The sequence below is a fragment of the Paramormyrops kingsleyae genome, chromosome 20, assembly GCF_048594095.1.
Source record: "Paramormyrops kingsleyae isolate MSU_618 chromosome 20, PKINGS_0.4, whole genome shotgun sequence".
In the NCBI taxonomy this organism is placed as follows: Eukaryota; Metazoa; Chordata; class Actinopteri; order Osteoglossiformes; family Mormyridae; genus Paramormyrops; species Paramormyrops kingsleyae.
In genome coordinates this window covers 18,999,513-19,025,903 of record NC_132816.1, presented here as the reverse complement: position 1 = coordinate 19,025,903, position 26,391 = coordinate 18,999,513, and the positions used below count along the sequence as shown (strand labels likewise).

The 26,391-nt window shown below is 50.5% G+C and overlaps 1 protein-coding gene across 5 annotated transcripts in view; it reads left to right on the top strand.

Moving 5' to 3' along the window:
* add3a (adducin 3 (gamma) a) overlaps window positions 1–26,391 on the top strand; it is a 66,566-nt gene that overhangs the window by 28,959 nt on the left and 11,216 nt on the right. For 3 of the 5 annotated variants that reach the window (XM_072703984.1, XM_072703983.1, XM_072703985.1), the window contains 7 exons: window positions 16,452–16,683; window positions 21,265–21,403; window positions 22,119–22,270; window positions 22,668–22,748; window positions 25,225–25,374; window positions 25,582–25,725; window positions 25,820–25,918. In XM_072703984.1, coding sequence (XP_072560085.1) covers window positions 16,486–16,683; window positions 21,265–21,403; window positions 22,119–22,270; window positions 22,668–22,748; window positions 25,225–25,374; window positions 25,582–25,725; window positions 25,820–25,918 — 963 coding nt within the window. In that variant the 5' untranslated portion in view covers window positions 16,452–16,485. Of the gene's footprint in view, window positions 1–12,857; window positions 13,158–16,451; window positions 16,684–21,264; window positions 21,404–22,118; window positions 22,271–22,667; window positions 22,749–25,224; window positions 25,375–25,581; window positions 25,726–25,819; window positions 25,919–26,391 lie in introns of those variants that run through there. The other 2 variants (XM_072703986.1, XM_072703982.1) reach the window with 1 other exon arrangement.

The following is a 26,391-nucleotide window of genomic DNA, read 5'->3' as shown; positions in this document are numbered from 1 at the left end:
ACAGTGGTTCCTCTTTCCTTGGCTCTTGATTGTTAGAGGCCCAGCTGTGGTCAACGAGCACGACCCAGCCCATACCAAAAATGGACAGCTTGGGGAAAAAGGAAAATCTCTGCTCCGTAGATCAGTCTCTTTTACATTGCATCTAAAAATGAAATGGGTGACTTCCTCTGCCAAAGTGTGTGGAAATAGCTTTTTTATATATTTCGTCTGAGGTATTTCAAATTGTATATTTGATAGGTGGTTCTTTTGACAGCCCAACTTGCCTGTGGTGAGGTGGGTGTGGCTGATTGCAACTGAAAGCTGCAGAGAACCTTGCCTTTCTATACCAATGGCAGGTTGCAAGACGAGTCATAACATTCCTTGACACCTAGAAAGCGTCCTTTGCTGAGGCACAGATTGCAACTACAGAAAACTGAGAGTTGTAGCTTTGAAGACTAGCTGGTGTTTCCTCTGGCACTGTAATGCTTTCCATCCTGCTATTATGCAGTCGAGTGTAAATCGGCTCGTTGTGATATAGTGTTTATTAGTTTAATGGATGTGCCCTTTGGTTACCTCCATCGAACGAACGAACGAACAAGATGACAGGTCATTTGTTGGGTCCCGTAGGCCTGAAGGCTGAAGGCTGGGTCTTTACAAACCTGTCTGCTTGAGCACAGGTCTGTCTCTCTGTCCTGTTCTTCCTTTCTTTTTTGCATTCCAGCTCTGTGTACCAGAATGGGCTTTGATGCCCTGACGATCCCCTACCAGACAACAGCTGTATGTGGCGGTCTCACAGCAGTCTTGGCCTAGTCACATCTGGTACTTGGGAATGGAGGTTCAGCTCCTGTGCCTGGAAGTGGACAAATGAGACTACCTTCGGGAATGGCTGAGGGCGCAGGGGATTGAGAGAGGAAGTAGAAGTAGAACAAAAAGCAGAGGGACAAGGAATTATTCACAGCAATAATATGCACCTACCTCCCTCAACACTCCTAAAGAGACCTCAGAGGGACGCATGAGGGAGTGGTTTTACTATGTCGTGGGAGAGTGTGGGGTAGAAAAAGTTGCTGAGGAAGGTCTCTCTTCGAACCCTGTTCCAGATGGGAAGGCTTAAGGCCCTGACCAGTCCTCTGGGCCAAACAAGTGCCGTTCTTTGTCATCCCATGGTGGTTGTTCGTAGCATGTTATATATCCTGGCCTTCCAAAGCAGGACGTTTGAGGGATGGGTTTGTTTAAACATGGGGTCTGGTCTCATCACTCAGTGGTAATACTGTTTTTTTTTTTCTTTCTCTTCATTCCTTTTGTTTCTCGAGCTCTTATGTGATCCAGCAACCCCATTGAGCGTCGTTGAAATGAAGCCCGATTGATTTGAGGTGTGGCTAATGGTGTGTCTGAGAGTCAGCCATGGTGTTAAACTGTGGGACCAAAGCCCTGTCATGATGTCTATTCATTACCAGTGAAGGATTGATTATTGGGCACTGATGTTGACCCTTTGGGCAGAGTCGTTTGATTGGCTGCAGTAGGCATTGGGCTGTCTGAATCACATGAAACAAACATTTATCTTTTCGTGAGTTTGAAAGATTGTGTGATGTGAAAACGGATGTCATGCTGTAATTATTACAATGTAAATGTTGCCCTTGTCTTTCATTGCGGTGGTTTGTACCCCCTCTGGGTCTTGCCCAACCCAACCTACTACCAGATACTCCCATTTTCCCACTATCCCAGCTGAGAGGAGAGTCCTGGCATGAGGCCCGGAGCATCGCGACGGGACCCCACTTCCTGACAGGAAGTGCTGTTTTTCGCTTCATCGACTCAATGAGCCTGCCGCTGGGTGAACAATGGCCACTTAGAGCCGTGGCCATCATGGCTGGAGCTGTGGCCAAAGCCTTGGAAGCCCTTGTGGTGCTTCCTCCTGTAGAGGCCCTGTAATCCCAAATGGCCCCCACCCGTCCCATCAGAGCAGCTATCAAAGCAGTGGTGGTCCACCAGCCACTTGAATGTTTATGCTGTGGCCTTCGCCCTCCAAGAAAAACAGTTTCCATACAAGCTCAATGGACGGGGGTGGGGGGGGGGGGCTTGCATTTTCAATGCTGACTCCAACTCCAGAAATGTCTTCCTGTAAATTATTTATGCAACCCATTGTCGGTCAAAGACTCTCGAGGCAAGAGTGGGAGAGTTGTCGCTGGCGTCCGTTTTAGTGAAATGCTTGGACCGCCAGACTTTGTCTCCAGATCCGGCCCCCCCTCTGAGTGACACTTTGTGTTAATCCACGTCAAATTTCTGCCGACGGGGCCGGGGATGTTCGAGAGGGAAGAGACCCGATGGTTTGACAATGTGCCTTTTGTTCCATTTGATTTCTGAGATCTTGAAGCTCATCTCGTTGCTCTGACTTTGAGGTTCCGAATCGAGACAATACGGTAAGCTGCATGAAAGCCTAGGAACTTCTTTAAACCTTGGCCAAGACAGACTTGTACCCATGCTTGAGTGGCCATTTATTAAACAACTGCTTCTCTTTTGTAGCCGATGTATTTCATGCAAAATACCTTGCTCTGGCTCTTGGTTCTGGACTGCAACTAGACTGTCAACTGGTTGGATAAGGTTATGTAAGCTCCTCGAGGGCTGAACTGCCGTTGTTCACCTGGGTTTCAAGCCTGCAGGGTGGAAGTGCATGGTTTCCCATGACCTGTGGAATGTTTACACGTTCCTTGTTTTCCCCTCTCCATGGTGGTGACATGTGCTTTCTAAGATTTATCGTTCTCCAGTATCCCCGGAGGCTCTGGGGCAAGATCAGTTCGCAAGACTCCAGGTGGATCCTGGCCAAACATGAGCTCAACACTGCGAACGTGCATGTATTGTTTTGTATGGAATCGCTCAGGTGGGCCTGGATCACTATAAGACCGTGAGAGTCTTAAGATCAATAATCAAACTGCCTTTGAAGCTGGCTGCAGTTGACATTGATAGACACTATAATGGCAATAGAGCTGTCAGAAGCAGCTTGGCTGGCTTCTGCTCATCATTATGTTGACTATGAATGCAAATGGCTTGGGTACAATTCAACTTTTGAATCCTCTGCCAGCTTTGCCACCCTGCCATTTTCCCTGACCACCAGTTCTCTTTTTATAACAACTTGGAAGTATTTGTTTGTTTAACTTCGGCGAATACTTTATCTGCAACGCTCCGGCAAAGGATGAGCCAAGTGCCATATGGTCGAGCCAAGGACTTTGAACCCACTCAACCTGTATTGGCTGCACATGCCTTGTGTGATGCTGTTTGCCAATGACAGGAGAAGTGAGGTTTCTGCTGGGTGAGCTTATTGTGAGGTGTCAGTCATCTGTTGGCTCGACACACTCCCCTTTGCTTGATTTATTGGTTTCCATTGGGTTCGACTGAGCGTTGATGGAATCTGCCCTCAGTAATTGAGTTTCCAAGGCTCATTTGATCCACCGCTGCCTTTCACTCCAGTGGCACTGCTGTGTGATTGGATCCCGGGCGTGTTGTCCCAGTGCTACTTCTGGGCCTTGTCTTTTAGCCATCAGACCTCTTCAGCACCCTCAGACTGGGTGGCCTGATTAGATTTCCCTGAAGGAATTTGGAGTTGGTGCGGTATAAACCACCAGTGAATGCGGGGGCTCTGGGAAGAGCGCTGTTTCCATGGATTCCGCTCACTCCTCCCATGAACTAACCTCTGCTTTGTCAAGTTAGCAGGGGTACGATCAAGTTCGTCGTCGAGAGAGTTTCAGTGGAAAGGTCAAACTTTTATCACATCACAATTGGTTTAACAAGCATTTAGCCTTTCCCTCCAATTTGAGGTTTAGATTATTAGTGTGGCAGGCTGATTACTCATCTCATAAATGATTGCTTATAAACTTGATTAGTGCACATGTGCCACAATATATAGCAGAGTTATTTTGTTTCTCTCTCTTTCTTAAATGGCCGTCTTTATGAATGACTTTGTCGTCGGTAATGTGAGCCACCTGAAGCCTCCAGTCACGTATTTTCGTAGGAAGCAGGGACCTGCTGATGATAAGCTCCGCTCTCGGGGTGTTTGTTTTGGGTTTCCAAGGCAACCTCCAAGCAGTGTCTGCAGGACAGATGTGAGAGTTGAGGAGGGTCGGGGGGAGGTCAGTCAGATCTACGGCGACAGATCTCTGCTTTTTGCCGTGCCAGGCCGTGTGCCCTGTATCTGGGCCGCCCCTGTGGCTCTCCGCCGTTTCCTGGTATTGTGAGAATGAGCAGGGTGTTCTCAGTCACCCACTGTGCCCACCCCCCAGAAGCCTGTCCCTTATTACAGGTGACATTCTGGTAACACCGGCTTTCATGTTTGCCAAGTCTTTTCTTTTAATGAACAAATACTAATGTACTAGTGTCTTTAGTGATCAGTCAGTGTTTTTCCCTGTTGCCTGTTCATGCTGTAACACAGGTGCTGGTTCATCAGCTCTGTAGTTTTCTGAAATCTGAAGTCAAACAGTGTTTTTTTTTTTCCCCCATCCATAATCAGGAAATGGATTTTGTGTGTGTGTGTGTGTGTGTGTGTGTGTGTGGATTATATATATATTACAAATGGTATATGGACCAAATGGTATGATGTTATTTTGATTATGGGGACCATTTTTGCAAGGAAACTCAATTTTAAAAAAATCTGTCACTATAATTGGAAAACTAAATATGTCAAAAGTCTTGTATTTTGTTTGGTTACTTATGGTTAAGGTTAGGGCTGGGTAGGGGTTGTCCTTGTCGAGATTAGGGTTATGTCCATAGAAATGAGTGGAGAGTCCCCACAAAGATATGAATACAAACGTGTGTTGTGTGTGTGTGTGTGTGTGTGTGTGTGTGTGTGTGTGTGTGTGTGTGTGTGTGTGTGTGTGTGTGTGTGTGCACACGCCCACTTGTAGTTATTTTAAGGTATCCTGGAGCTCTTGGAGCAATGACTATTGCCCTGAACTTCTGCTTTCCTGCCCGCGGTCAAGGGAAGGGTGGAGTCATCCATGTGACCAGCTGACGTGGTCAGAACTTCGGTGTGGCCTTCTAACGATGTGGAGCCCATTCAGCACTCAGCCCTGGGGGTCATTAATAATTCTGTCACGTGTGGTTACCCAGAACAAAACGTCTGTAGCAGTTCTGCGAAAGTCACATTTGTCTTGTATACGTTTTACATTCAGTTGCTTAGCTGAGTGTTTTTTTTTTTTTTTTTTTTTTTTTTTTAAAGAGACATGCCATTTTTTAATGCAGAAACAAGAATTTAAATTAAGGACCTTGCTGAAGGATGCTTTATTTAAATGCACCTCTTCCATGGAATTCGTTTCTAAGACCTCAGGCATTCAGGACGCTAACCTCCCGGGTAGCGTGTGCCCTGACAATGGCCACAATCTCGAGGGTCCCCACCTCCGTCCTCCGAGGCACAGTGGCGGCTCGTTGAAGACCACTGAATGGACAGTGCATGAGCACGCCTCCCTCATTCTCCTTGTTTAGTCTGTTCGCGAGGGAGGAGACGTCCTTCTCGGAGCAGCACCGCATGGGACAGCCCGGTTATAGAATTTGCTCGATCCGTTGGCTGGCATCCACAGACCTGAATGGGCACATTGTCTTGGCTGGGTTGCCTTGAGGAAGCTGTTTGGGTGCGTCGGGGGGCATGTGGCTCGATGGGTTCGGACACTGTGCCTATGATCAGAAGGTTGTTGGTTCAAATCCAGTTCACCATTGCACCCTTGAGCGAGGCCCCTAACCCCCATTCGCTCCAGGGACTGTCTGAACCTGTTTTCTCAACTGTACGTCGCTTTGGTTAAGAGCTAAATAAATAAAATGTAAACGCAGGTGTTATTACTATAACAGAACTGAATTAACAAGTGTGGCTTTTCTTAATGGGGTTTTCAAGTGCGTTACCTACACAGTGCAGTATTATGTCATGGTGCTGTGGTACTTCTAATGGAGTCGTCTTCTGACATTGTGTAACAGGACCGAAGTCCAGTCCACCGCCGCACACGCCTTCTCCTAGCTCCCTGCCAGTGGCTCTTACTCCCCGTTTACTGTCTTGTAGCTGCCCTTCCCGCCGCTCCATCCGGTCCCCATGTCTGCCTGCTTTTTCATTTTATACAGGGCTGCTCAGCTCTCGTTCTGTCGGTTTGCCGGCTTACGTTCAAATGAGCGCATTAGTGTCCTAATTAGCCAATTTCACTGCAGGATGCGTCTGAGGCGTCCCTTTGTAAACATGAAGGGCCTTTTGTGTCTCCCCCAGACAACGTGGAAGTGGCTGCCTTTCCTTTTTTGTGCTTTTCTTGCCCTGCAGTGCAGTTGTCGGCCCGAGCTCTGACTTTGCATGGCTATTGATTGGATGTAAAAAGCCGCACGGTGTCTCAGGGGCTTATAACGTCCACTTGGCTGGAATTGTCACTCAGGAAGCACTTTCAGGAGGAATTCTGACTGGTCTGCAGATTTGCTGCTTTGCCCAGTCACATCTATGCATCTAAATGTGTTCCTTGGCTATACAAGTTGCCAGGGTGATTTTGCTGGTAAATCATTTTGCGAGGCTAATTATTGACCAAGTTATTAATTTACCATGTGATTCTGTTGTCAGTTCCATCTTTATCTAAACTCCACAGCTATAGATATATATTTTTTTTTTTTCCTCACTATGCAGTTGGACTTGACGGTCTTGATACATGACGTCTTGATGTGCTGCGGGTTTAACAACATCTGTCTGTTAGTTCACTAAACTTTTTCCAGTGTCATTTGGTTACTTGGGTCTTGACCCCAGTCCTGTTATGCAGCACGGAGTGTAACCAAAATGAGACTCTTCACTTCATTTGGCATGTGGCTGTGTCCAAGGGGACGTGCATAGAGTCCAAGGGGATGTGCATAGAGTCCAAGGGGATGTGCATAGACTGCTGCTTTTTCAGTAGGTTGCACATTTGGGCTTCCTGCTAACAAATCTGACAGAAGCATAACTCACTAAATACTATATAGCGACAAAGGACGCGAACCCACAACCTATAGGTGACGAGTCCTATTTCGGCAAGAGACTACGTGGGACAGCAGAATTGGATAAAACGCAGTTGTAGATAAAATGCATATTTGGCGAGAGGTTGTTTGACTCACACCACCTCTCAGCTGCCAGCTACTCCAAAATCCTCTTTAAATATGGGAGGGTTCATGCTTGCTTTTGGAACTGTGGACGTCTTTCAAAACTTCCCCATGGAAAACCCAGAAAAACCTCAGAGGATGCATGAAAATTCTGTGCTAGTGTGGCACAGTAGCCCTGCAGGGCACCGGACCCTTATCTTGGGGTTGAATGTTACCTCAGGCTTGTTGCGTAATCCCCAGGTTCAGGGGGGTGGGTTGGGGAACAGAGCCCCCCTTTATGAAGTCCTGTCATTCTGGTCATGCGCTGCGTCCATTTTAAGCTTGTGGTCTTTGCCTGGGGTATACAGACGGCAGCGAAGTACTAACCAGTTGTTTGACCCGGAAGCCGTGTTTCTCGCATGTCTGTCATGCTCCGGGCCTCTGCTTCCCTCGTGACTCTCATGGAACAAAAAGGCAAATAACGTTTTCTGCTGATCGTTGTGTTACTTCTGCAAGTAGCTAGTCCCAGTCCTCGATGGGAGCGCCGGTCCTTCTCGGTCTCAAGCCAGCGGAGGCTTGTTAAAACACACACGTTTGTGGGCTGCTCATTAAATCCATAATTGCAGAGTCGTTCAACAGGAGAATGTGTTTTCTTCCTCTCCCCCCCCACCCCCCCACTCACCGTCGTACTTGAGGCTGGAGCGCCAAGGTCATCCTCTCCCTTTCTCTCCAATTTGCGGTTGGCTGGCCTCATTATTTTTTTTTTTTTATTTTGGTAACAGAAAAGCAGACGATTAATGAACTGTTCAGATCGGCAAACGGCGCCGGGCATTTTGCGAGCTTATGCAACGCCGGGTTTGCCTGTGACGGACCCACCTCCGCCAGCCTGGTCTCCAGTTAAGACCATCTTGACGTTGGTCAAGCAGGAGAAAATTCATAAAAATGAAAAGCAGAGCGTCTTCTGGCTGAGCCATCGGTAAATATATCAAAAGTGACACAATAGTGCACATTTTTTTTAAAATACAAGGCGGTTTTCAGCAGAGGATCTTCCAGTACATTTTCCAGACTAGAAAAAATCCTCACTTCTTCAGGCTGGACAGCTGAAAGAAGATCACTGGTCCTGTTTGTAAGGATCTGAGTTGGGTTAATGTCAGTCTGCTAAATGTACATCAAAAGAGGCGCAAAACAATTATAGTATCCTGATATCAGCTGAGCAAAGCAGGGCCTGTTTTCAGTAAATTGCCCTCGTGCGATGGTTACTATGTGTAGCAAGTTTATGAGTAGGAAAGGACTCACCGTTACTGTGTTTTGTTTACATGGCTTTTTTACTTCCTTGTTGTGGAGATAGATATGTGTACAGCGTAGAATTATAATGTGAAAACTTTGGAAGCTGCAGCTCCAAGTCAGGACTAGTGAACCAAATAAAGAAATCCAGCTCAGTGCCTTTCCCTGTTTTTCTTTCCTCTTAAGGTGCATCCGGGGGGGGGGGGGTTGTCAGGGGCTTGACAGGAAACAATACTCAACTTTTTTCCTTGTAACTGTAGTTCCTGCAGCCTTGTAGCTCCTTGCTGGCAAGTTTGCAGATAGACCCGCCAGGTGGTTGCAGGGTCGCGGCCCTGCCCCCCGTTGGTTTGCTCCGCCCATCGACTTGTTTTGCACCAACTAGCTCGTCGTGAAGAATAACTCGAAGCACGATTTTTCTTTTCTTTTCAGAGGGTAGACAACATATTGTCTTAATATCTGCAGCGCTGTTGGCTTGTTCCAGTCATAAGCAAAGTGTTGGTTTTGTTTGTGTCAGCTGTCTTGTGCAGCGTCTGGCATGTGCTGTTTTTCGTTCGCGTTTTGTCTGGCAGCCGACATCACGTGTGTCTCAAGGTCGGTGGGACGATTCGCTCTACATCAGACCCCCGAGGAATGCTTTGATTACTATCTACTTTTACCGTCCGTCAGTCTTCATAGTGCTTTGTTTGAAACTGACCCATACCTGACTGTTTCGCCTGTTATATACACTGATGGAAAGAAAAGGTGATGGGGGTTTTGTTGGGGGGGGGGGGGTCACTCGTATGAAATCCGCTGTTCAAACATTTGACCCAAGGCCATGGATGAAAGGACATCGCTGAGTTTCTTCTGGTGCAGTTATAAATCACAAGCCTACCAACTAGGCACCCCCCCCCCCACCCCACCCCACCTCAAGAAACTGGGGGTATTTCACTCCTGCAGACTTCCCCTTGACCTTAAAGTGTCCAGTGAAACACCTCCCACCTGGAATCGTATTTTCTGTGTTGTGTTTCCAGTTGCCAACTTGTGGTTTGGAATTTATTTACTTTTTGCCTTTGACTGCCCCCCCCTCCACCCCCCAATGTTTCTTGTTAGTTTTCTTCAAACCCCCCCCCCTCCCCCCACACACAACCAGCGGTCATGATTTTCAGGTGGTCGAAAACAAACAAACCGCCGACATCTGATTAAATTGCAGGCCTTGATGAGGAGGGAGGTGGGTCAGTGTTTCTCATCAAACTTTAATTTGGCAGCGGTGATTTTGTGAAACGTGCGGTGTGTTTGAGTTCGATCTCGGATCTGAGAAGTATCACAGTCAAAGAAAAGGCAGCTGTGTGTGTGTGTGTGTGTGTGTGTGTGTGTGTGTGTGTGTGTTTATAACTACAGTCTCTGCGATGTTGAGAGTTTAAAGAGTAAGGAGAATATCTCAGGCTTAATGATAAACACCTGCTGAAAGATCCATGTCTTTCTATGGGCCCTGCAGTGGTGAGTGTTGCTTTGGGCAAAGGCCCGAATTTGTAATGGTGTCCATTGGTGCAGCTGGATTTAAACCTGTGTAGAGGCAGACGGACGCGTTGGGTAACACCATCCCGCTATGCGAGACGTTTCGGTTAAAGCGATGGCAGGAATCCAGCTCACGAGTCACTGGTTATCACTGTTGCCACAGCGACTCATTGTTTGATGCAGACGTGAACTTGAAAGTGAAAACAGTAATGTTTTGAAGCCTGAAATCTTAAGACATGGGTGTGTTTGTGACGTTAGAAATAAAGATCTCAACACCTCTACATTTTGGTTTTCATTCTATAAGATTTATTTCCTCGCTTGAATATCTTTTTTGCAGTACTGAGTGCAAGTAATGAGTAATCCATCAAAATCAAATATTAATCACAAATTTTGCAGCCTGGATAACTGACGTCAACGTGAAAATTGGAAGGAAAAGGCGTCGTAGATCTTGAATCTCTGGAGGCTATGAATTACCAAGCTCAGGTTTGCGAACTTACATTTTTCTCCCCTCTCCTCGTCATAACTGTGAACATGGCACATGTGAAAAATGGCAGTCAACAGCATGATAACAAAATTACCTTGTGAAGCAATGGGCTTGTGTGGGGCCCTGGGGATGGTTATTATTACTGGGGAACCAGGCGTCGGGTGTGGCCAACTCTTCATATCTGAAAAATCTGTGCTCTTTCATTTTTATTTTCCCCAAATTTCTTGGGAGCCATCCAGGTTTCAAGTGTCTCGCCTTATGATTGCCTCCCCTTTGGGAGCAGTTTTCTCCTTTTCCAGAGGACGTCTAGGACTTGTTATAAGAGGAATTGATTGATTGGGCAAATCATTGCTTGCTTCCACTCAGCGAGATGCTATTCCGTACCCAGGCTCTGGGTGGCGCTGGAGTAACGTGCGCCTCTCCAGATTGCAGGTGCTTCTTCCTCACGTTTACAAGGCATGTTTTTTGAACGTCGTCGAACTGAATCCCGTGCTGTTTGGTGTTTGGAAAGCTTGGAAAGAGAGTAACGAGTGACCCCATGGTGGTAGAATCTGGACATTTCAAAGGGGCTAACTGGCTGTGATAGCCCGCTAACAGAATGAGCTATCATTAGTCTTCCAGCAACTTGTTTGTCACAGATTGTTGGTGTGTGGCATATCCTGTAAGCACCAGCATGACACACAAACCAGGAAGCGGGGAGTCGACCTTTGGTAGGGTAAACATAACATGACTGTGAGACGTGGTGATCACAGCATTTCAGGTGGACAGACTGGGCCAGTTTTTAGCATCCTGCACTGCAATAGCCCGAAGGTGTCGATCGCTGTTAGAAGTGGAATATTCTGAGACAGGCCCCCTCCCCCAAACAACTATGGCTTGTCCACTATAAATTGTCTTTTGTCCGAGTAGCAAAGAGCCACATGACAGCCTGTGGTAATTCTCCATCAGGTCTGCTACAGATTCAAGCTGTTCTCCAAACCCCAGCCTGGGGGAGGCCTTGGGAGTCTTATCCCGCCCGCCACTGACAGTCCCACTTTTAGGTCTGTCCACTTCTCCTGAGGCGCGAATCACATCCTGCCAAGCCCCATCGCTCCCAGCTTCCCCCGATCTCGTAAAAGATAAGTTTCCGAAGCAGACCACGGTATCCCAGCATAATACGCCTGCTAAACGGCCGAGGAGGGCGGTGGACCGCGCCGGGTTAAATATTGACAGAGCCGTCCCCTTCCTGCTGGCTCGCATACCAGACAGAGACCCTAATAATTGTCCCTGATACACCGCGCCTGGCCCTCCTCACTTTACCCACAATGCACCTCTCTGGCCTTTTTTCCCCCCATGTCATTGCGGTATGTTTGTCATGGCCGACATTTAAAGCCCACGTGCTGTGAATCCTGAGTGAGCACGTTGGCCTGAAGCTCAATCACGGAGCTCAGCTGTGCGCAAAGCGCTCACTTAAAGGTTAAAGGTTAAAATGCAAGGGTGGGGGGGGTGTATCAACAGTCCTTTCATTTGCACAATTCTGTAATAAAATGCAAGGCGCAGCTGAAGGATGTTATTCAACTATGTAACGCATCAGTCAAATAAACCCGTGTGATCTGTGAAACGTGGTTTCATTTGTATGTCTAAATCCTTTTATCTAATAAGTGTCTTACTGTCACTGTCTCTCAGCATTTTCTTGTCATTCTGTTAATGGCACTAATTCCACTGTCACCTTAAAAGCCGTGTGTGTGTGTGTGTGTGTGTGTGTTTGTCTGTTTGTGTGTGTCTGTGTTTGTTTGTGTGTGTCTGTGTTTGTTTGTGTGTGTCTGTGTGTGTGTGTCTGTGTTTGTTTGTCTGTTTGTGTGTCTGTGTGTATTTGTCTGTTTGTGTGTGTTTGTGTTTGTTTGTGTGTTTGTTTGTCTGTTTGTGTGTCTGTGTGTGTGTTTGTTTGTCTGTTTGTGTGTCTGTGTGTGTGTTTCTGTGTGTGTGTGTGTGTTTCTCTGTGTGTGTGTGTGTGTGTGTGTGTGTTTGTGTGTCTGTGTGTGTGTGTGTGTGTGTGTGTGTGATCAGTCGTCAGGAGGCACCTCAGTGTCTGATTACTCCAGGCAGTGTGCTTCTGTGTACGGTTCAGGCTCCTTCGCTGGTCCGTCCTTCCTGCCTTTGTCTGGGCCGCTGAAGTAAAATCCAGCTGCTGCGATGCCTTCAGAGATCCTGATGGACGCAAGGCGGGCGAGGAGAGACGGGAATCGCAGGAGAGCAGAGAGAAGGGAAACTTGCCAGCAGCCTCATGATAGAGTTGATTTTTATCTGTTTTAATTGAGCTTTGTTTGTTTGTTGGTTAAATACACGTTTAAAAAGTGATGTACGTAATATAAGTTTTTGTGGGCTGGGTGGGAAGTTGGCAAGTTTATATGGGGTTTGACGTCAGAAGTGCTGACCTTTGACCTCTACTCTAAAGGGGCGGCGGGGCTTTGGAGTAAGCCTGCGATTCAATTGGCCAGACAACAATGTGCACTCAGCAGTGGGCGGATTAGAGGAGTCACATGGTCCCTCAGCCGCTTTTCACACAAACACTCCCCCACACACACACACACACACACACACACACACACGCGGGCGCGCACACACACGCACACAAGCGCAGCTGTTGAAATCCTTTGCCCTGGGAGCAGAGCAACAACAGAGTGCGCCGCTGTGGAATCGCGTTACCCAGGAGGCACACTCCCGCCACACAAATAGGATGTACCGCAAGGGCGAGTGAATGAACTGGTTTACCGCTTCCCTCTTTCCCGATCTGGAGCTAGTTTTGCGCTGGTGAGGACGGCGTCATGCTGCTTTTCCCAGGATACCCTGCTGCCCAATGAGAGACGCCAAAGAAACGGCAAAACAGGTGTGCAAACCGCTGCCAAAGTTAAATGAACTGTTAGAGTGTTCAGGTTGGAATGGCTCTGTTCTGCGGCTTTGTGCCATGTTGTCTGGTTGATGTCTAGCAGCCTTGTCATGTATTTGTTAGGGACTTTGTGCCTTTTTTCTCTCTGTTTGAGAGGAGCACACAATGATGTCTCTGTTCTTCGCCAAAGCAGTCTGTAATACTTTCTGTTTTATAGTCGGCGCTAGTATCTCCACCCTCTCCCCCCCCCCCACAGTGAAAGAACCTGCTTAGGATCGCCTGAGTGCGCTACTCCATGCTTTTTGAGGAGTCATGATTTTCAGTGTAGCGGGTGTGTTTCCCCAGAAGCAGTATTTTGTGTTTTTGCTCAAAGGGATACTGAGCAGACGGACGGACAAAGCTGTCTCTCGGGCAACTGCCGTTTCCCTCATGGCTAAACGGGCATCTCATTCTGACCGCCGTGCCATTCCGCAACCCTGCCGAGTGACCACGCCACGCCTCTTAATTTAAGCGCTTGCAGAATTTCATCATCAAAACGTTTCTGCAGATTGCAGCGCGGTTCCGGCCCCTCCCCTGTGCCTTGAAGCATTTTCAGGCTGTAGTGCATGAGCATTAATCCATCGGAGCCGCGTGAAGCCCCCACCAATAGCGTCTTTGGGTTCTTTGGTCTCCACGTTCCACTAAAATTAGAATGGATTCTTTCCTGGTATTGTTACATTCGGTTTGAAACCTGACCTAAAAACTGCTCCGTACTAATTATAGGGTTAGCGGCTAAGAAAAGGCTGTTTCCTTGAGGTAATCGAAGCGGAACCGCGAGAACAGGAGAGGTTACGTTTGAAAATAATGATGAAACCAAAGAAAGGGCTTTAATTGGGCCCCCCACCCCCCACGTTTTCCAGGCATGTTTCCCGCCCTCCGGTTATCCAGTAATGTGATCTCGTTATCAGAATGTGGCCGACTGGCGACGTCACTCCGTAGCGAACCTGAGAAGCCCTGGCCTCCTTGCCTGAGGCTGCGTCCCGCCTGCCTTGTAGTCTGGCCGTGATTCTCGGGTTGGGCTGGTGCGCTTGGCCGCAGAGGAGTCAATGAGCGAACCCATGAGCGCCCATTCACAATAAGCCATTGATTAAACTGACATGCAATCAAGATCTTGTGACTTGCAATACACTGGGGTCCTCTGTTTGGTCGCTCTCTGGTCCCTCCGCATGCTCGGATCCCTCTAGAAATAGGCAGCGGATGGGTCTGAGTGAGGGGGTCATCTTCATCACGCCTGATACCGTCACTATGCGGAGGGTCCTGCTGTTCGATCACAGATGGCGCTCGTATATTTTATCAAGTCGGCCCATCAAAATTCTTCTAAATATATTTGCTGGCTATCTGCGTTACATCAGGTTAAGCTCTCCTTTGCTACAGGAGTCTGTTTGTTGATTGCACACTGAGAGATATGATTCATCACGTTAACCAAAGCGTTTCTGGTTTCCTGGAGTATTGGAGACGTGTAGCTGAAACGTGGCCCAGACAAAGTTGTCCGTTTTCATAGTTGTGCTGTGTGACACATTTCCGCCAGTTTCGGTGGCATAGATGTTAGGGGCACACCCTTGGCACCAAGCAAGGATGCCACAGTAAACTTTTAAAAAAAATAAAATGGACGTGTACTATTCTGACCGTGCTTTACAACACGCTTGCACTAATGGCCGTTGGTGGTGGTTGAGGGCAAAGTTTTCAATAGATTGTTTGTTTGTATTTGTTTTGTTGGGCTTTTCTGGATGAATTGGGAATCTCCCGGATGCTGGGTGAGCAAGGCGTGGCTTTCGGACTGTTGTCCGTGCTGCTAAACGGACTCTCATCCACCCTGTCATCAGAACCCTGTACGTTTCTTTCAAGGTTGCAGAGACAACTGGGCAGGCAAGTCTAGGATCTCGAGGCAGGGAAAGGGTGTTGATCTTCTTCTGTTTTTTTTTTTTGGGGGGGGGGGTTATTTAGGTCTCTAGCTCACCATCAAGTAAAGTCAAGTGGGCTTTATTGTCATACCATCCATAAACTCAAGATAACGTTTCCTCAGGACTGCGGTGCAACATAACGAACCGCAAGCAACAAGGGGAGGATCTCGCGGTGCAGGACAGTGTGAAATGGGGGGGCTGGATGCAAGGGGTTACATGCTAGTTGCATTGAAAGTTCTGTGCAGGCAACAATAACAATTCGCCAGGAAGATCCAGTGCTCTGTCTGTAAAGATCTCAGACTCAGAGAGCCCCCGCCTTGGCCGCTCTCCCCTTCTTCGTTGTAAATTACGCTCCTACATAACGGCTCTAGCCCCCCGTCAGGCCATCGGTCTCTCAGCTGCGAGGAAGACCGTTCTGCGTGGGAGGGGGGATCTTTTGAGCCGAAAGAGAAGAACGATGACGCACAGTGAGGCACTAAAACTTCCTCCTAGTTCTGGGTTAGAAAGCAAAACACGGGCTGTTGAAAGAAAAGCCGCTGCTTTCATGCGAGGAAACTGAAAAGGTTCTTTTTCCCTCCATTTTCTTCCCCATCTGGCGAGTGCTGCTGCTTTTAGCGCAGTGGTACAGCTGAGGCATAACCTGCAGAACCGGGACCTTTACAGCGGCCCCGGGAAGAGAGGGTTTCGGGCTGAATTTCTACTGTCATCTTGGGCACTGACTCCATAACAGAGGGCAAAAATTCCAGTTTAAGTTCCCACAGGATAAAAGGAGACCGTGAGGGGACTGGGGGAGGGGGGGGGGTGTACTTCAACCGCCCCCTCTTCAGCTGGCAAACGAACAGAGAGGGTCTGACAGTTGGGTGTTACTGGGAGACGACTTCTCAGTCATCAGGTCGGCCTTGTGTAATGCCGCCTTTTTAATGTGACATCTGGGTCCGGAGTGAGGTTCTTCCGGCCTGACATGGAGGAATCTGAGGGAGAAATATTTCATTTTATTTTATTTATTTTTTGCTTTAATTTAATGGCTATTGAATAAGCTTTTTTTTGTGCCCTTGTGGGGGGGGGGGTCACAGAGAGACTCTTTCTCGAAACCTAAATGCACAGATAAAAGGCCACCACCCCAGAGGACCTGGAAAGTGTCATGTTAGGATCTGGCTATCAAATCGATGGCCCCCCTGAGGGGGGTGGGGGCCCTCGATGGCCGCCTGCTTCCTGTTTGTCTGGCAGGGTGTGAGCTTTATCTTGATGGGCCCCGCCCCCCCAGTCCATGCTGTACATCTGCCCCGCCTGTTTTTCGGTTGAGTGCCGCAGGGCTGCTGTTTGACACCGTGCCCCCCTCCCCGTGTTTTTGCAGGTGACGAGCGGCTTCCAGGACTGACAGACGAAGCATGAGCACAGCTGCTAGCCAGGGGGTGGTGACGACCCCCCCGCCACCCGGCGCCACTGCCCACAAGGAGCGCTACTTCGACCGTGTCAACGAGAGTGACCCTGAGTACCTTCGCTCCCGCAACATGTCCCCGGACCTGCGGCAGGACTTCAACATGATGGAGCAGAAGAAAAGGGTCACGCAGATCCTGCAGAGCCCGGTGGGTCTGCCCCCCTCTGTCACCTCAAGCTTCACGCTTAGTCCTGAATGAAACACAAGTCCTCTCCACCCGCATTAGCCATTTCAAGCCTTTATTTACTCGTTTGATGCATTTCTGGAGATTCTTCAGCCAGGAGCTCATTGGCCGAAGCTCTTTGATTCAGTTGTTACGACACTAACGGGGGTAATGAGCCAAACTCCTGTTTTTTTTTCCCGCCCAAAATATAACTAGAGCCATGGTTGATACAGGAGGGTTTAAAAGCCACATTGGTATGCTGGTATGCTAAAAACAAATGATTCACTTTAGCATTTACGTAGATTTTGAAATATTACAATGCCAAATCTTAACACTTTAAACTACAACAAATAAGGAATAGGAAGCATGTTAACCCAGTCTGATTGGCAGACTGCTTTATTCCCGCCCACCGTGGTTGGAATAGCTGTATATTCTCCCATGATTCCCCTGCTGCTCCTTGTTTGTGTTTATTTTCTATGTACTGTCTGTGTTTGGGTCGAGTCCTGCCAGTAAACTGCCAGACACATCTTGCTTGCAGAATCTGATCCAGATTCAGATCGTTTCCATTCCCCCCCCCCCCCGCCCAGCTGTCCAGTACGTCAGGTGGTCACACCTTCCTGGGAAATGGACGCTTCCTAATTTACCACAACGGCGCATTAAAAGAATGCATCCTCAATGCCAGCACCTGACCAACCACGGCAGAGCGGGCCGTGTCACACCCTGCGACCCCTCGGTCTCTGATTACCGCTCGGAGATGTTTCCCCCAAAAGTGCCTGTATTTACCAGAGGCGTGCAGTCGCACTCTGCTCCAGACACCTCGGACATGCTCAGATCACATTTGCACGCAGAGCATGACCAAGGCATGATACTCATGGGTGGGGGGGGGGGGGTCTGTGAATTTCTTGCAAATTTTGGCATGTCCCCAGGGGTGGGTGGGGGGGGCGGGGGGCGGTGTAAGATCACGAGCTGCTGAGGTCAGAAATCTCAGCGGTGGTTTGGGTGCGGCGGAGTCGCTAACCCACACCATCACACCCGCTGTGATTTACCGCGCCAGCGAATGACGCTGCGATCGGATTGCGCTGCTGAAAGGTCCCGATTATTTATGCTTCCTGCTGAGTGTAGAAGAAGCCATCTTAAATATAAGGAAAAATATGCAGATGTATTTTTAATCTCCAGTGCGTGCGTACAGAGACTCGGGTATTCGGGGGCAAACTGCATCGTCTGCGACATGCGGCTTTGTGTCAGGGAACATTTTTATTTACAAAAATAAACAAACACCCACACAGCTTAAGATCTGCCTGTAAATAACGGCATCGATTATCTGATCCTGATTCAGCACCGTGCCTGTGATTTGCTGCCGGATGATTCGCTGATCAGTCAGAGGAGTCTCAATTGCAAAAGTAACTCGCAAGAAAAGAGGTGGGCAAAAATGTCCTGTAAACATGTCAGCGCTCTGCCTGTCCGTCTCTCTCTCTCTCTCTCTCTCTCTCTGTGCTGGTCCAAAGCCTGGGTCCTCCACCCTTTCCCCAAGCTGCCCGGGGAGTTTCAGTTCCTCTCGGTTCCTCTGCAGGGAGTTCCTCCTACTCAGAGGTGCTGCCACCCCCTTTTTTGTGTTTGTTTTTTTCCAGTCCGGCCGCCACTGGCATTGTCATCGACACAGATGCGCCATTGTCGTGTTTGTGTTCTGTGCGGCGTTGGGGCACACGCCGCAGGCCCTGAGCACGTGCAGCCACCGCATTAAAGGGCCAACAATGGGCCGGCTGCAGGCCTGCGTGTGTTTACGGCACGCCGATCCTCCCACGATGACGTCTCTCCGATTGCCTCGGGCGGCACTACGATTTGGAAGGTGTTCCTCAATCATTTAAGGGGTGTTATTATCCCTGAGACGGCTTTAATTTTGCGGATGTGTATTGCGAATTAAAATGAGCCTTTAGCTACAGAGGTGCACGTGCAGGTGTTTAATACAGAGGTTTATTAAAGACTGTGAGTATGGTTCAGTATCTGTTCTTTAATGGTGACTGCTAGGTCTAAAATCTCGCTCTATGGTGTGTAATTTTGTCTCCGGTGCCTGTTTGTGTCAGTCTGCAACCTGACTGGGACGTGCCACCCGGCCCAGCACGAGTGTCGCTCCTCACAGAGCCGTCTGTCCTCGACACCTGAAGCAGGACTCGCAGCCGTGGCTGCTTCACTGTCCTCTGCTTCACTGTCCTCTGCTTCACTGTCCTCGTGTTTCTTGCAGGGCAGTGAGAGTGCTGGTGAATGGGGAAACGGACTGACCTCGATTGCTGTCTGTTCAGCTAGTTTCCCCCGAGGTGGTAATTAATGCGACGCCAACTGGCTGGACATGTCAATACCTGCTAGAGATGGACAGATGAGCTCTCGCGCCCGCGTCCCCGCCACGCTCTCGATGGACTCTCGCGTCCCCGCCACGCTCTCGATGGACTCTCGCGTCCCCGCCACGCTCTCGATGGACTCTCGCGTCCCCGCCACGCTCTCGATGGACTTGAATTATGAATCCTATTTCAGATTAATAAGAAAATCTTGAAAACACATGACGAATCTGATCTGGCGTGAGGAGTCAGCAGTGGGGGCCCGGCAGTCGCCCAGAGTCCCCGCAGAGTCCCAGCTCGGCCCTTTAGCCATCCGGACCTGCTTGCAGTGGTCAGCAGTGGGGGCAGCTTGGCATGCAGTGCCGGGTCAAGCGGGGTACTGGGTAAGGAGCTCAGCAGAAATTGGATCCTCTGGGGTTTGGCCAGGGTCATTGTGCGGAGGGGGGGGGCACCGGATTTACAGCGTTCCGTCGGAAGGGCATTTACAGTACCCCCCCTCCCCCAAAGTCCAAATTAATACTGTGTACCACAGGACGCTGGGAGCAGAAACTTGGCTCCTGTTTTTGCAGTACGGCCTTGGGGGGGGGGCTGGGACTTCAGCCCACAGCACCCTCCACCCCCTTTCAGCTTGAACGGGCTGGAAGTAAAGACTCCCCCCCCCCCTGACGGGGGCCGAGTGTTTCCCACCCGCTCCCTCCGATGTCACAGGGGAGGGGCGTGGCCTGAGTCAAACGGCAGAAAAATAGAGTTTGCAGTCCTATAAAGTCGCCTCTGTCTCCATGGCCGCTGCATATTGCGGCTCTGTCACTCGGGCGCCTTTATTTGGCCGAGTTGGTCTCTGGCTGTCGCCTCACCGGTTTATGCGCAAGTCACGCTCCGGCAGTGCTGGGAAATGACTGACTCGTGTCGGTATTGTGCAAGCCTGCGAGCCTCTGGCTGTTCCGCACCTCCTCCCCCCGCGTTCCGGGTGCCGCTCTGAGCCTTTTCTCTTTGTGCACAATTGACCCCACCCCCCTGCCCCTCCCCGTAGGATGACTTCAAGTCTTTGCTATAAATATGTTTTTGCAGGAGCAGCTCTGGCCCGATGGATCATGACCTCCTGGGTCATTTTTTGTTTCGAGACCCTCCTTCAACTTCCTGTGTCCGTCAGCTGTGTTATTAAAAATGAAAACTCCGTATTTCCGTAATGGGCCGTAGCTAATCCTGTTTTCGTTGCCCGGCTTGACGCGGTGATTCAAAGCAGCTGAGAAAATGAACCTGCCCCCCCCACGAATGTTTTTCTGGCGAGTTTTAGGCCAGGTGCCCTTTGCTCAAAGCCACAACAGCGGGATTGTGCTTCCTTGACATCCTGAGATCGAATGGTTGTTTCTTGTCTGCTTCATTGCGTTCACCATGGCGACCAGCCCAGCGGTGCCAGCGCGATGGCGCCGCGTGACGATCTGTGCCAGCGGCCGCGGGGTCCGGTGCCCTTGCGGTTCCAGAACGGTCGGAGGTTTCCACGGTGACGCCCGGCCTTCTGCGGCATGGACGGGTCGCTGTGGGAACAGGAAAAGCGGAGAAATCCCTACATTCTCATGCCATGGCCTTCCGAAGGGGTCAGAGATGCTGGAAGTCTCGGCCAGCTGCCCGACTGGTGTTATCCCAGTTCAGAGGGTGTCCTTTAAAGGCTCCGCCCACTTCCTGTTCCAATTTACCCATTTCTCCTGTGCACTTGTACATGATGAGATGTTTAACTCTTACTTGGAAATATGGACACTTTAGTTTTCCTGTTCCACTTTATCCTGTTCCTTTATCCAGGTTCAGTGTGAATTTTGTTGGTATTAAGTGTCATCTACTGAATTTTAGTCCGTTGAATTTAATTGACCTGAGTGGGTTTTATTGAATCTCCTTTTAGCCAAAGTCCTACATTCCTAATGAGTCGACATGGTCGGGGTTCTGTCTCAGGTCGTTAAATTTGAGTCCTTGAGTCTCCTGAAGTCTGTCACAGTGCAAATAGAGGCTGTCAGATCTCATAACGGCTCTCGGGCGTCCTAATCTGCTGCCAGAAGACCTGGACGAGGATTTATCCCATCTGACACTGAGACTCTGTAGCCCGGCCAATCAGGTGCTGAGCACGCCAAGACCAATTAGAACAGTTCTGCAGGCTGACCAATCAGATGGACTCACCCAAAGGCCATCTGAAGGCTGTATTCATGAGCCTGCTTGGCTCTCTCTCTCTCTCTGTTTGGTTTACCAGGCCTTTAAGGATGAGCTGGAAGGACTGATCCAGGAACAGATGAAGAAGGGGAACAACCCCACGGGGCTACTGGCCCTGCGACAGATCGCCGACTTCTTCATGGCGAGCTCTGTGGCTGGCTTCTCCACCTCCCCCCTCAGTGAGCACCGCCGCCTTCGCCTATCTGCACCCCCGGCACGCACGGGGAAGCACCTTTTTCACGTTTTGCGGTGTCAGCCCTTCCCATCATGACATCGGCATGAGGAATATGATTTCTTAACTGCTTCATATTTTGGGTCTGTCTCTGGAATCAGGCTGCCGGGTCTCTGTGGGACTCGCCGGTTGGTCTGACGTCCCGTCTGAGTGTTTCGTCTGTACTTATTGCTCTTTGGTCGTTTGCTTGCACTTCTGTGAGCCCCGTTTCAGTGAAGCAGGGGGTCTTCGGGGTAAAATGCTCCCAGATGGTCCCCCCCCCCCCCCCCCCCCCACTGTGAAATCCTGCGTCATACTGTCGTAGCACATGACTCTTATTTAAACGACACATAAACAGTGCAGCCGGCCCGCTGATTCTCCGGCTCGCTCTGGCCTGTGAAGCTCAGCTTAAATACTATAAAACGTAACATCAGCAGACAGACAAGAAGTACATGGCGCTTGTGATCACATGATCATATCGCTAAGCACTTCGCAGAAAGCCCCCCCCCCCTCCACATAACTCGCCTGTTAAGGCTCCATTATATGGAGATGGTTCTGGAAAGTTAAAGGCTATAGTGTGGGAGATCTGCTACGGGCCGGGTGCATAGGTGCATATTTTGCTGGGGGTGTCACCCTTCCTGAACCCAAGTTCTCTACTTGCCCCTGTCACCCCCCCCCCCCAGGCCTCGGGATGGTCACTCCCATCAACGACATGTACGGAGTGGAGTGTTCCACACTGGCCAAGGGGGAGAAGCAGATTCGCTGTAAACTGGCCAGCCTCTACCGCCTGGTGGACCTTTTCAGCTGGGCCCACTTCTCCAGCTCCTACATCACCGTAAGTCCCCCCACCCACCAAAACCAGCCACCTCTGCACAGCCCAGCTGGGGATCCTGCTCGGAGGCCTGGCTTGTCGTCAGCTAACTTCGGTTTAATTCGGTTAATTTTTATATAGTGCCTTTCCCACAATGTGTTCACCCTAAAGCGCCTAACGGAGATTGGGCGGGAACAATGCTAGCAGATCTGCAACAAATTAAGGACGACGTCAGAGCCGACGAACAGCCGCTAATGTTTCACACATGACAGTGGAAGCTCCCATCTCCAGGGTGACCATGTGACCGTTAGCCGTTAGTCTGATAGGGTTCCCCTGCGTAAGGTGCAGGCCGGACGGATTCTCCTGCCCTGTTGACCTGTGAATCCTTTCTGCCGACTGATTTAATTTCTCATTCTCTCAGGTTCGCATCAGCAAAGAGCAGGACCACATCCTGATCATCCCCCGGGGCCTGTCCTTCGCAGAAGCCACGGCAGCCAACCTGGTAAGCGCTCGTTCTGGCTCGCAGAGGGGCGCCGGTCTGGGTGTCGGTGTTAGCCCGCAGAGGGTGAGGGGGGGCGCCGGTCTGGGTGTCAGTGTTAGCCCGCAGAGGGCAGGGGGGGCACCGGTCTGGGTGTCGGTGTTAGCCCGCAGGGGGGCGCCGGTCTGGGTGTCGGTGTTAGCCCGCAAAGGGGCGCCGGTCTGGGTGTCGGTGTTAGCCCGCAGAGGTGGGGGGGGCACCGGTCTGGGTGTCGGTGTTAGCCCGCAGAGGTGGGGGGGGGCACCGGTCTGGGTGTCGGTGTTAGCCCGCAGAGGGGCGCCGGTCTGGGTGTCGGTGTTAGCCCGCAGAGGGGCGCCGGTCTGGGTGTCGGTGTTAGCCCGCAGAGGGGCGCCGGTCTGGGTGTCGGTGTTAGCCCGCAGAGGGGCGCCGGTCTGGGTGTCGGTGTTAGCCCGCAGAGGGGCGCCGGTCTGGGTGTCGGTGTTAGCCCGCAGAGGGGCGCCGGTCTGGGTGTCGGTGTTAGCCCGCAGAGGGGCGCCGGTCTGGGTGTCGGTGTTAGCCCGCAGAGGGGCGCCGGTCTGGGTGTCGGTGTTAGCCCGCAGAGGGGCGCCGGTCTGGGTGTCGGTGTTAGCCCGCAGAGGGGCGTCGGCTTTCCGGTTAGTTAATCAGCAACCTGTTTATCCAAAATATATAAACAGAGAATTGGATTAACTGAAATGCGAGCCTTGGCAAGCGGCAGCGTCGCATGCTGGCGTCGCATGCTGGCGTCGCCGCAGTAACCGGTAGGCATGCGATCCTTTTTGTCTCCCTGCATTTTCTCCTGCATAACGATGTTTCTGTCACGCTCCTCTCTGAGGCTTCTCTGGGCCTCGCCTGACCGTGAGCAGGTTCCTGATACGTGGCGTGACCCCCGGCATGTGCGGGCAGCTCCCGCGCGTCCAGGTGCCGCTTTCCGTCGCGGTTCAGCGGTTTCCAGGCTGATGGTGCCCCTGGTGCGAAAAATCACCCCCCCCCTCCGGGAGCTATCAGGCCAGCCAACGCCGACCAATCCACAGGCTCCGCATGAATAAATCACTCTCCAGTTTTGCCTCAAGTTGTTCCTTAGGGCGTGATGAGAGGAAGTTTGTTTAATTGCCTCTGTAATGCAGTCAGACCGTCTGGGGCTCAGTTCAGCCTCCCTTGCAGGTCGTTTAAAGATGTTTGATCTGCTATTTGCCTCAGAATGGGATTAATCCCTAAATGGCTTAGTGGGTGCGGCGCCCCGAGCGCTGCCCAAATCCCCCAGCATTGCATGTGGACCTACCTGCCAGCCAGGGGGAAATGGGGGACTGCTGATAGAAGAGGGAAACTTCCTGCTTTGTCAAGAGGAAACGTGACGGCAGGGAGCCAGGCCGTCCGAATCGCATTACAGCGGGATCCATGTCATACTGTACTGTATCATAACATAGCATTTTATTTAATGCCATTTTCAATTGCTGTTGACTTCTTGGTTGGATGAGAGCGCCCCCCCCCCCCCCACATTGCTGCAGCACTAGGCTCCACCTCCTTCCAGTTGTTTCTGGCATATTCCCACGTGCTTCCGGCAGACGTTGCGTGCTGCCCCCCCACGTATCGGCAGCATGGTGTGGGGGGCCCTCTAATCTGTTTTTTACCCCGGCCCGTCCTCCCCAGCGCGGTATTTTCCAGTAAGGCCCTCTTGTTTTAGATTCAGGGCCCCACTGAAGCCGTTCTGTGAACCATTGAGTAATCAGTTCATGGGAGTGGCAGTTTAATTTAATTACCACGCATGTTGTCACTGGGGCAAGGGGGTTTTTGGGGGTGGGGGGGCATTGGTTTTTAGAGGAAATGCCATCAGCGTAGGCGATGGGCTGTTTACGGAGTTTGGCAGTGACACACACAACCGCTGGATGGGCTGACGTTACCACTGGCAACAAGCTGACCCGGGGCACTGACCCGCTCCGCTCGTTGACGGACGGATCAAGGGCAAGTTCTGGTATTTTCCATCCAACAATTACCATCCCATGGCTTTGTTTTTCTCGTCGTCCAGACGGCATAGAAGTATTTGTGCTTGGGGGAATCTGAACATGTGACTCGGGAAGATTTGATTGGCTCTGGCAGGCTTCGCTTGTTTGTTCAGTGATCATACTTAACGTCATTACACATGGGGTGGGGGGGAGGGTCTAACAGATGTGGGGGGAAGAGTGTAGTTGTGGCGTGGAGATGTATTTATGAGAAGAATCCACGCAAATCGCTCTCAGATGTGTTAAGAGGAACCTCCCTGATGATGGAGATTGCAGATGTGAAATCCTGACACCATTAATAGTAGTAGTAGTTATGCTAATAGTTGTTAGCTTGTCCAAGCTGCATGTTTCTGAAGACGTGTCTGTTCTGTGTGTCGCTATGCACGCGGTCGTTCAGCGGCGGTACGCAGGGCGTCCCTCTTCTCCATGGAAGCCGCACCTCCACGTTCCTCTGTCCCCAGGTGAAGGTGAACATCCTGGGTGATGTTGTGGAGCAGGGCACCACCAACCTGCGCATCGACCAGCCCGGCTTCAGCCCCCACGCTGCCATCTACTCCGTGCGGCCCGACGTGCGCTGCGTGGTCCACGTGCACACCCCCGCCACCGCCGCTGTGAGTGCCCGGCGGGGGATTGGGGAGTGGAGGGGGTGTTTCCAGATTGAAGTTAACCGGAGCCAGTAAAACACCCCAGATGGGGGTCCATTTCAGTAACAGCCTGCTGCGCTCTGCCTCTCTCGTTCAGCTCATTGTGGCTTTGGGCGTTTCTGCACCCCCAGTCCTGACTCCTCGTTCTCCATGCCCCCCCCCCCCTGGCTGCAGGTCTCCTCCATGAAGTGCGGCATCCTGCCCATCTCCCAGGAGGCCCTCATCCTCGGGGACATCGCCTACTACAACTACCAGGGATCTCTGGATGAGCAGGAGGAGAGGATCGAGCTGCAGAAAGCCCTGGGCCCGTCTGCCAAGGTGAGCGACGACCCCCCCGCCCCACCCCTGTGCTCTTTTATGGGCTCCCCTTTCCGCATCCTCAACTGGTGGTCTGGACGTATCCACTTTGCAGGTGCTGGTGCTGAGGAACCATGGTGTGGTGGCGCTGGGCGAGACCATGGAGGAGGCCTTCCACTACATTTACTCTGCGCAGTTTGCGTGTGAGATCCAGGTACCAGTGGGAGCCTGACCCTCCAGCCGTAGCGTTATAACGTTATAAGCTATAGTGTTATAACGTAGCTGGCGTTAGTGGTACCGTTGGCCTTAGCATTAGCATTAGCATCAGCCTTAGCATTAATCTCATTAGGCCACTTAAAATTAATAAATTGTTTTACATGACTCAAACTTCTAAAATATTGGTGAGTAGGGTGTTTTATATTTTATATTTTTAGCGAAAAGACGATCGGCAACAGAGATATACTAAAACTAGAAAATTAAACTTTAATTTGTCAGTATCTCAACATTTTAAACTCTCAATAGTTCAAACAATTACAAGAAAAGAGAAACCTTCAAAACAAATGCCTAGTCTAAGTGTTTAATGGTCTTGCCACAGAATGGCCCAATAAAAGCGTCCTCCTGACAATAGCAAAACAACAGCACTTCCATTGTTTCAATGTTGAATTCACTATTATTGGACCACCCTAC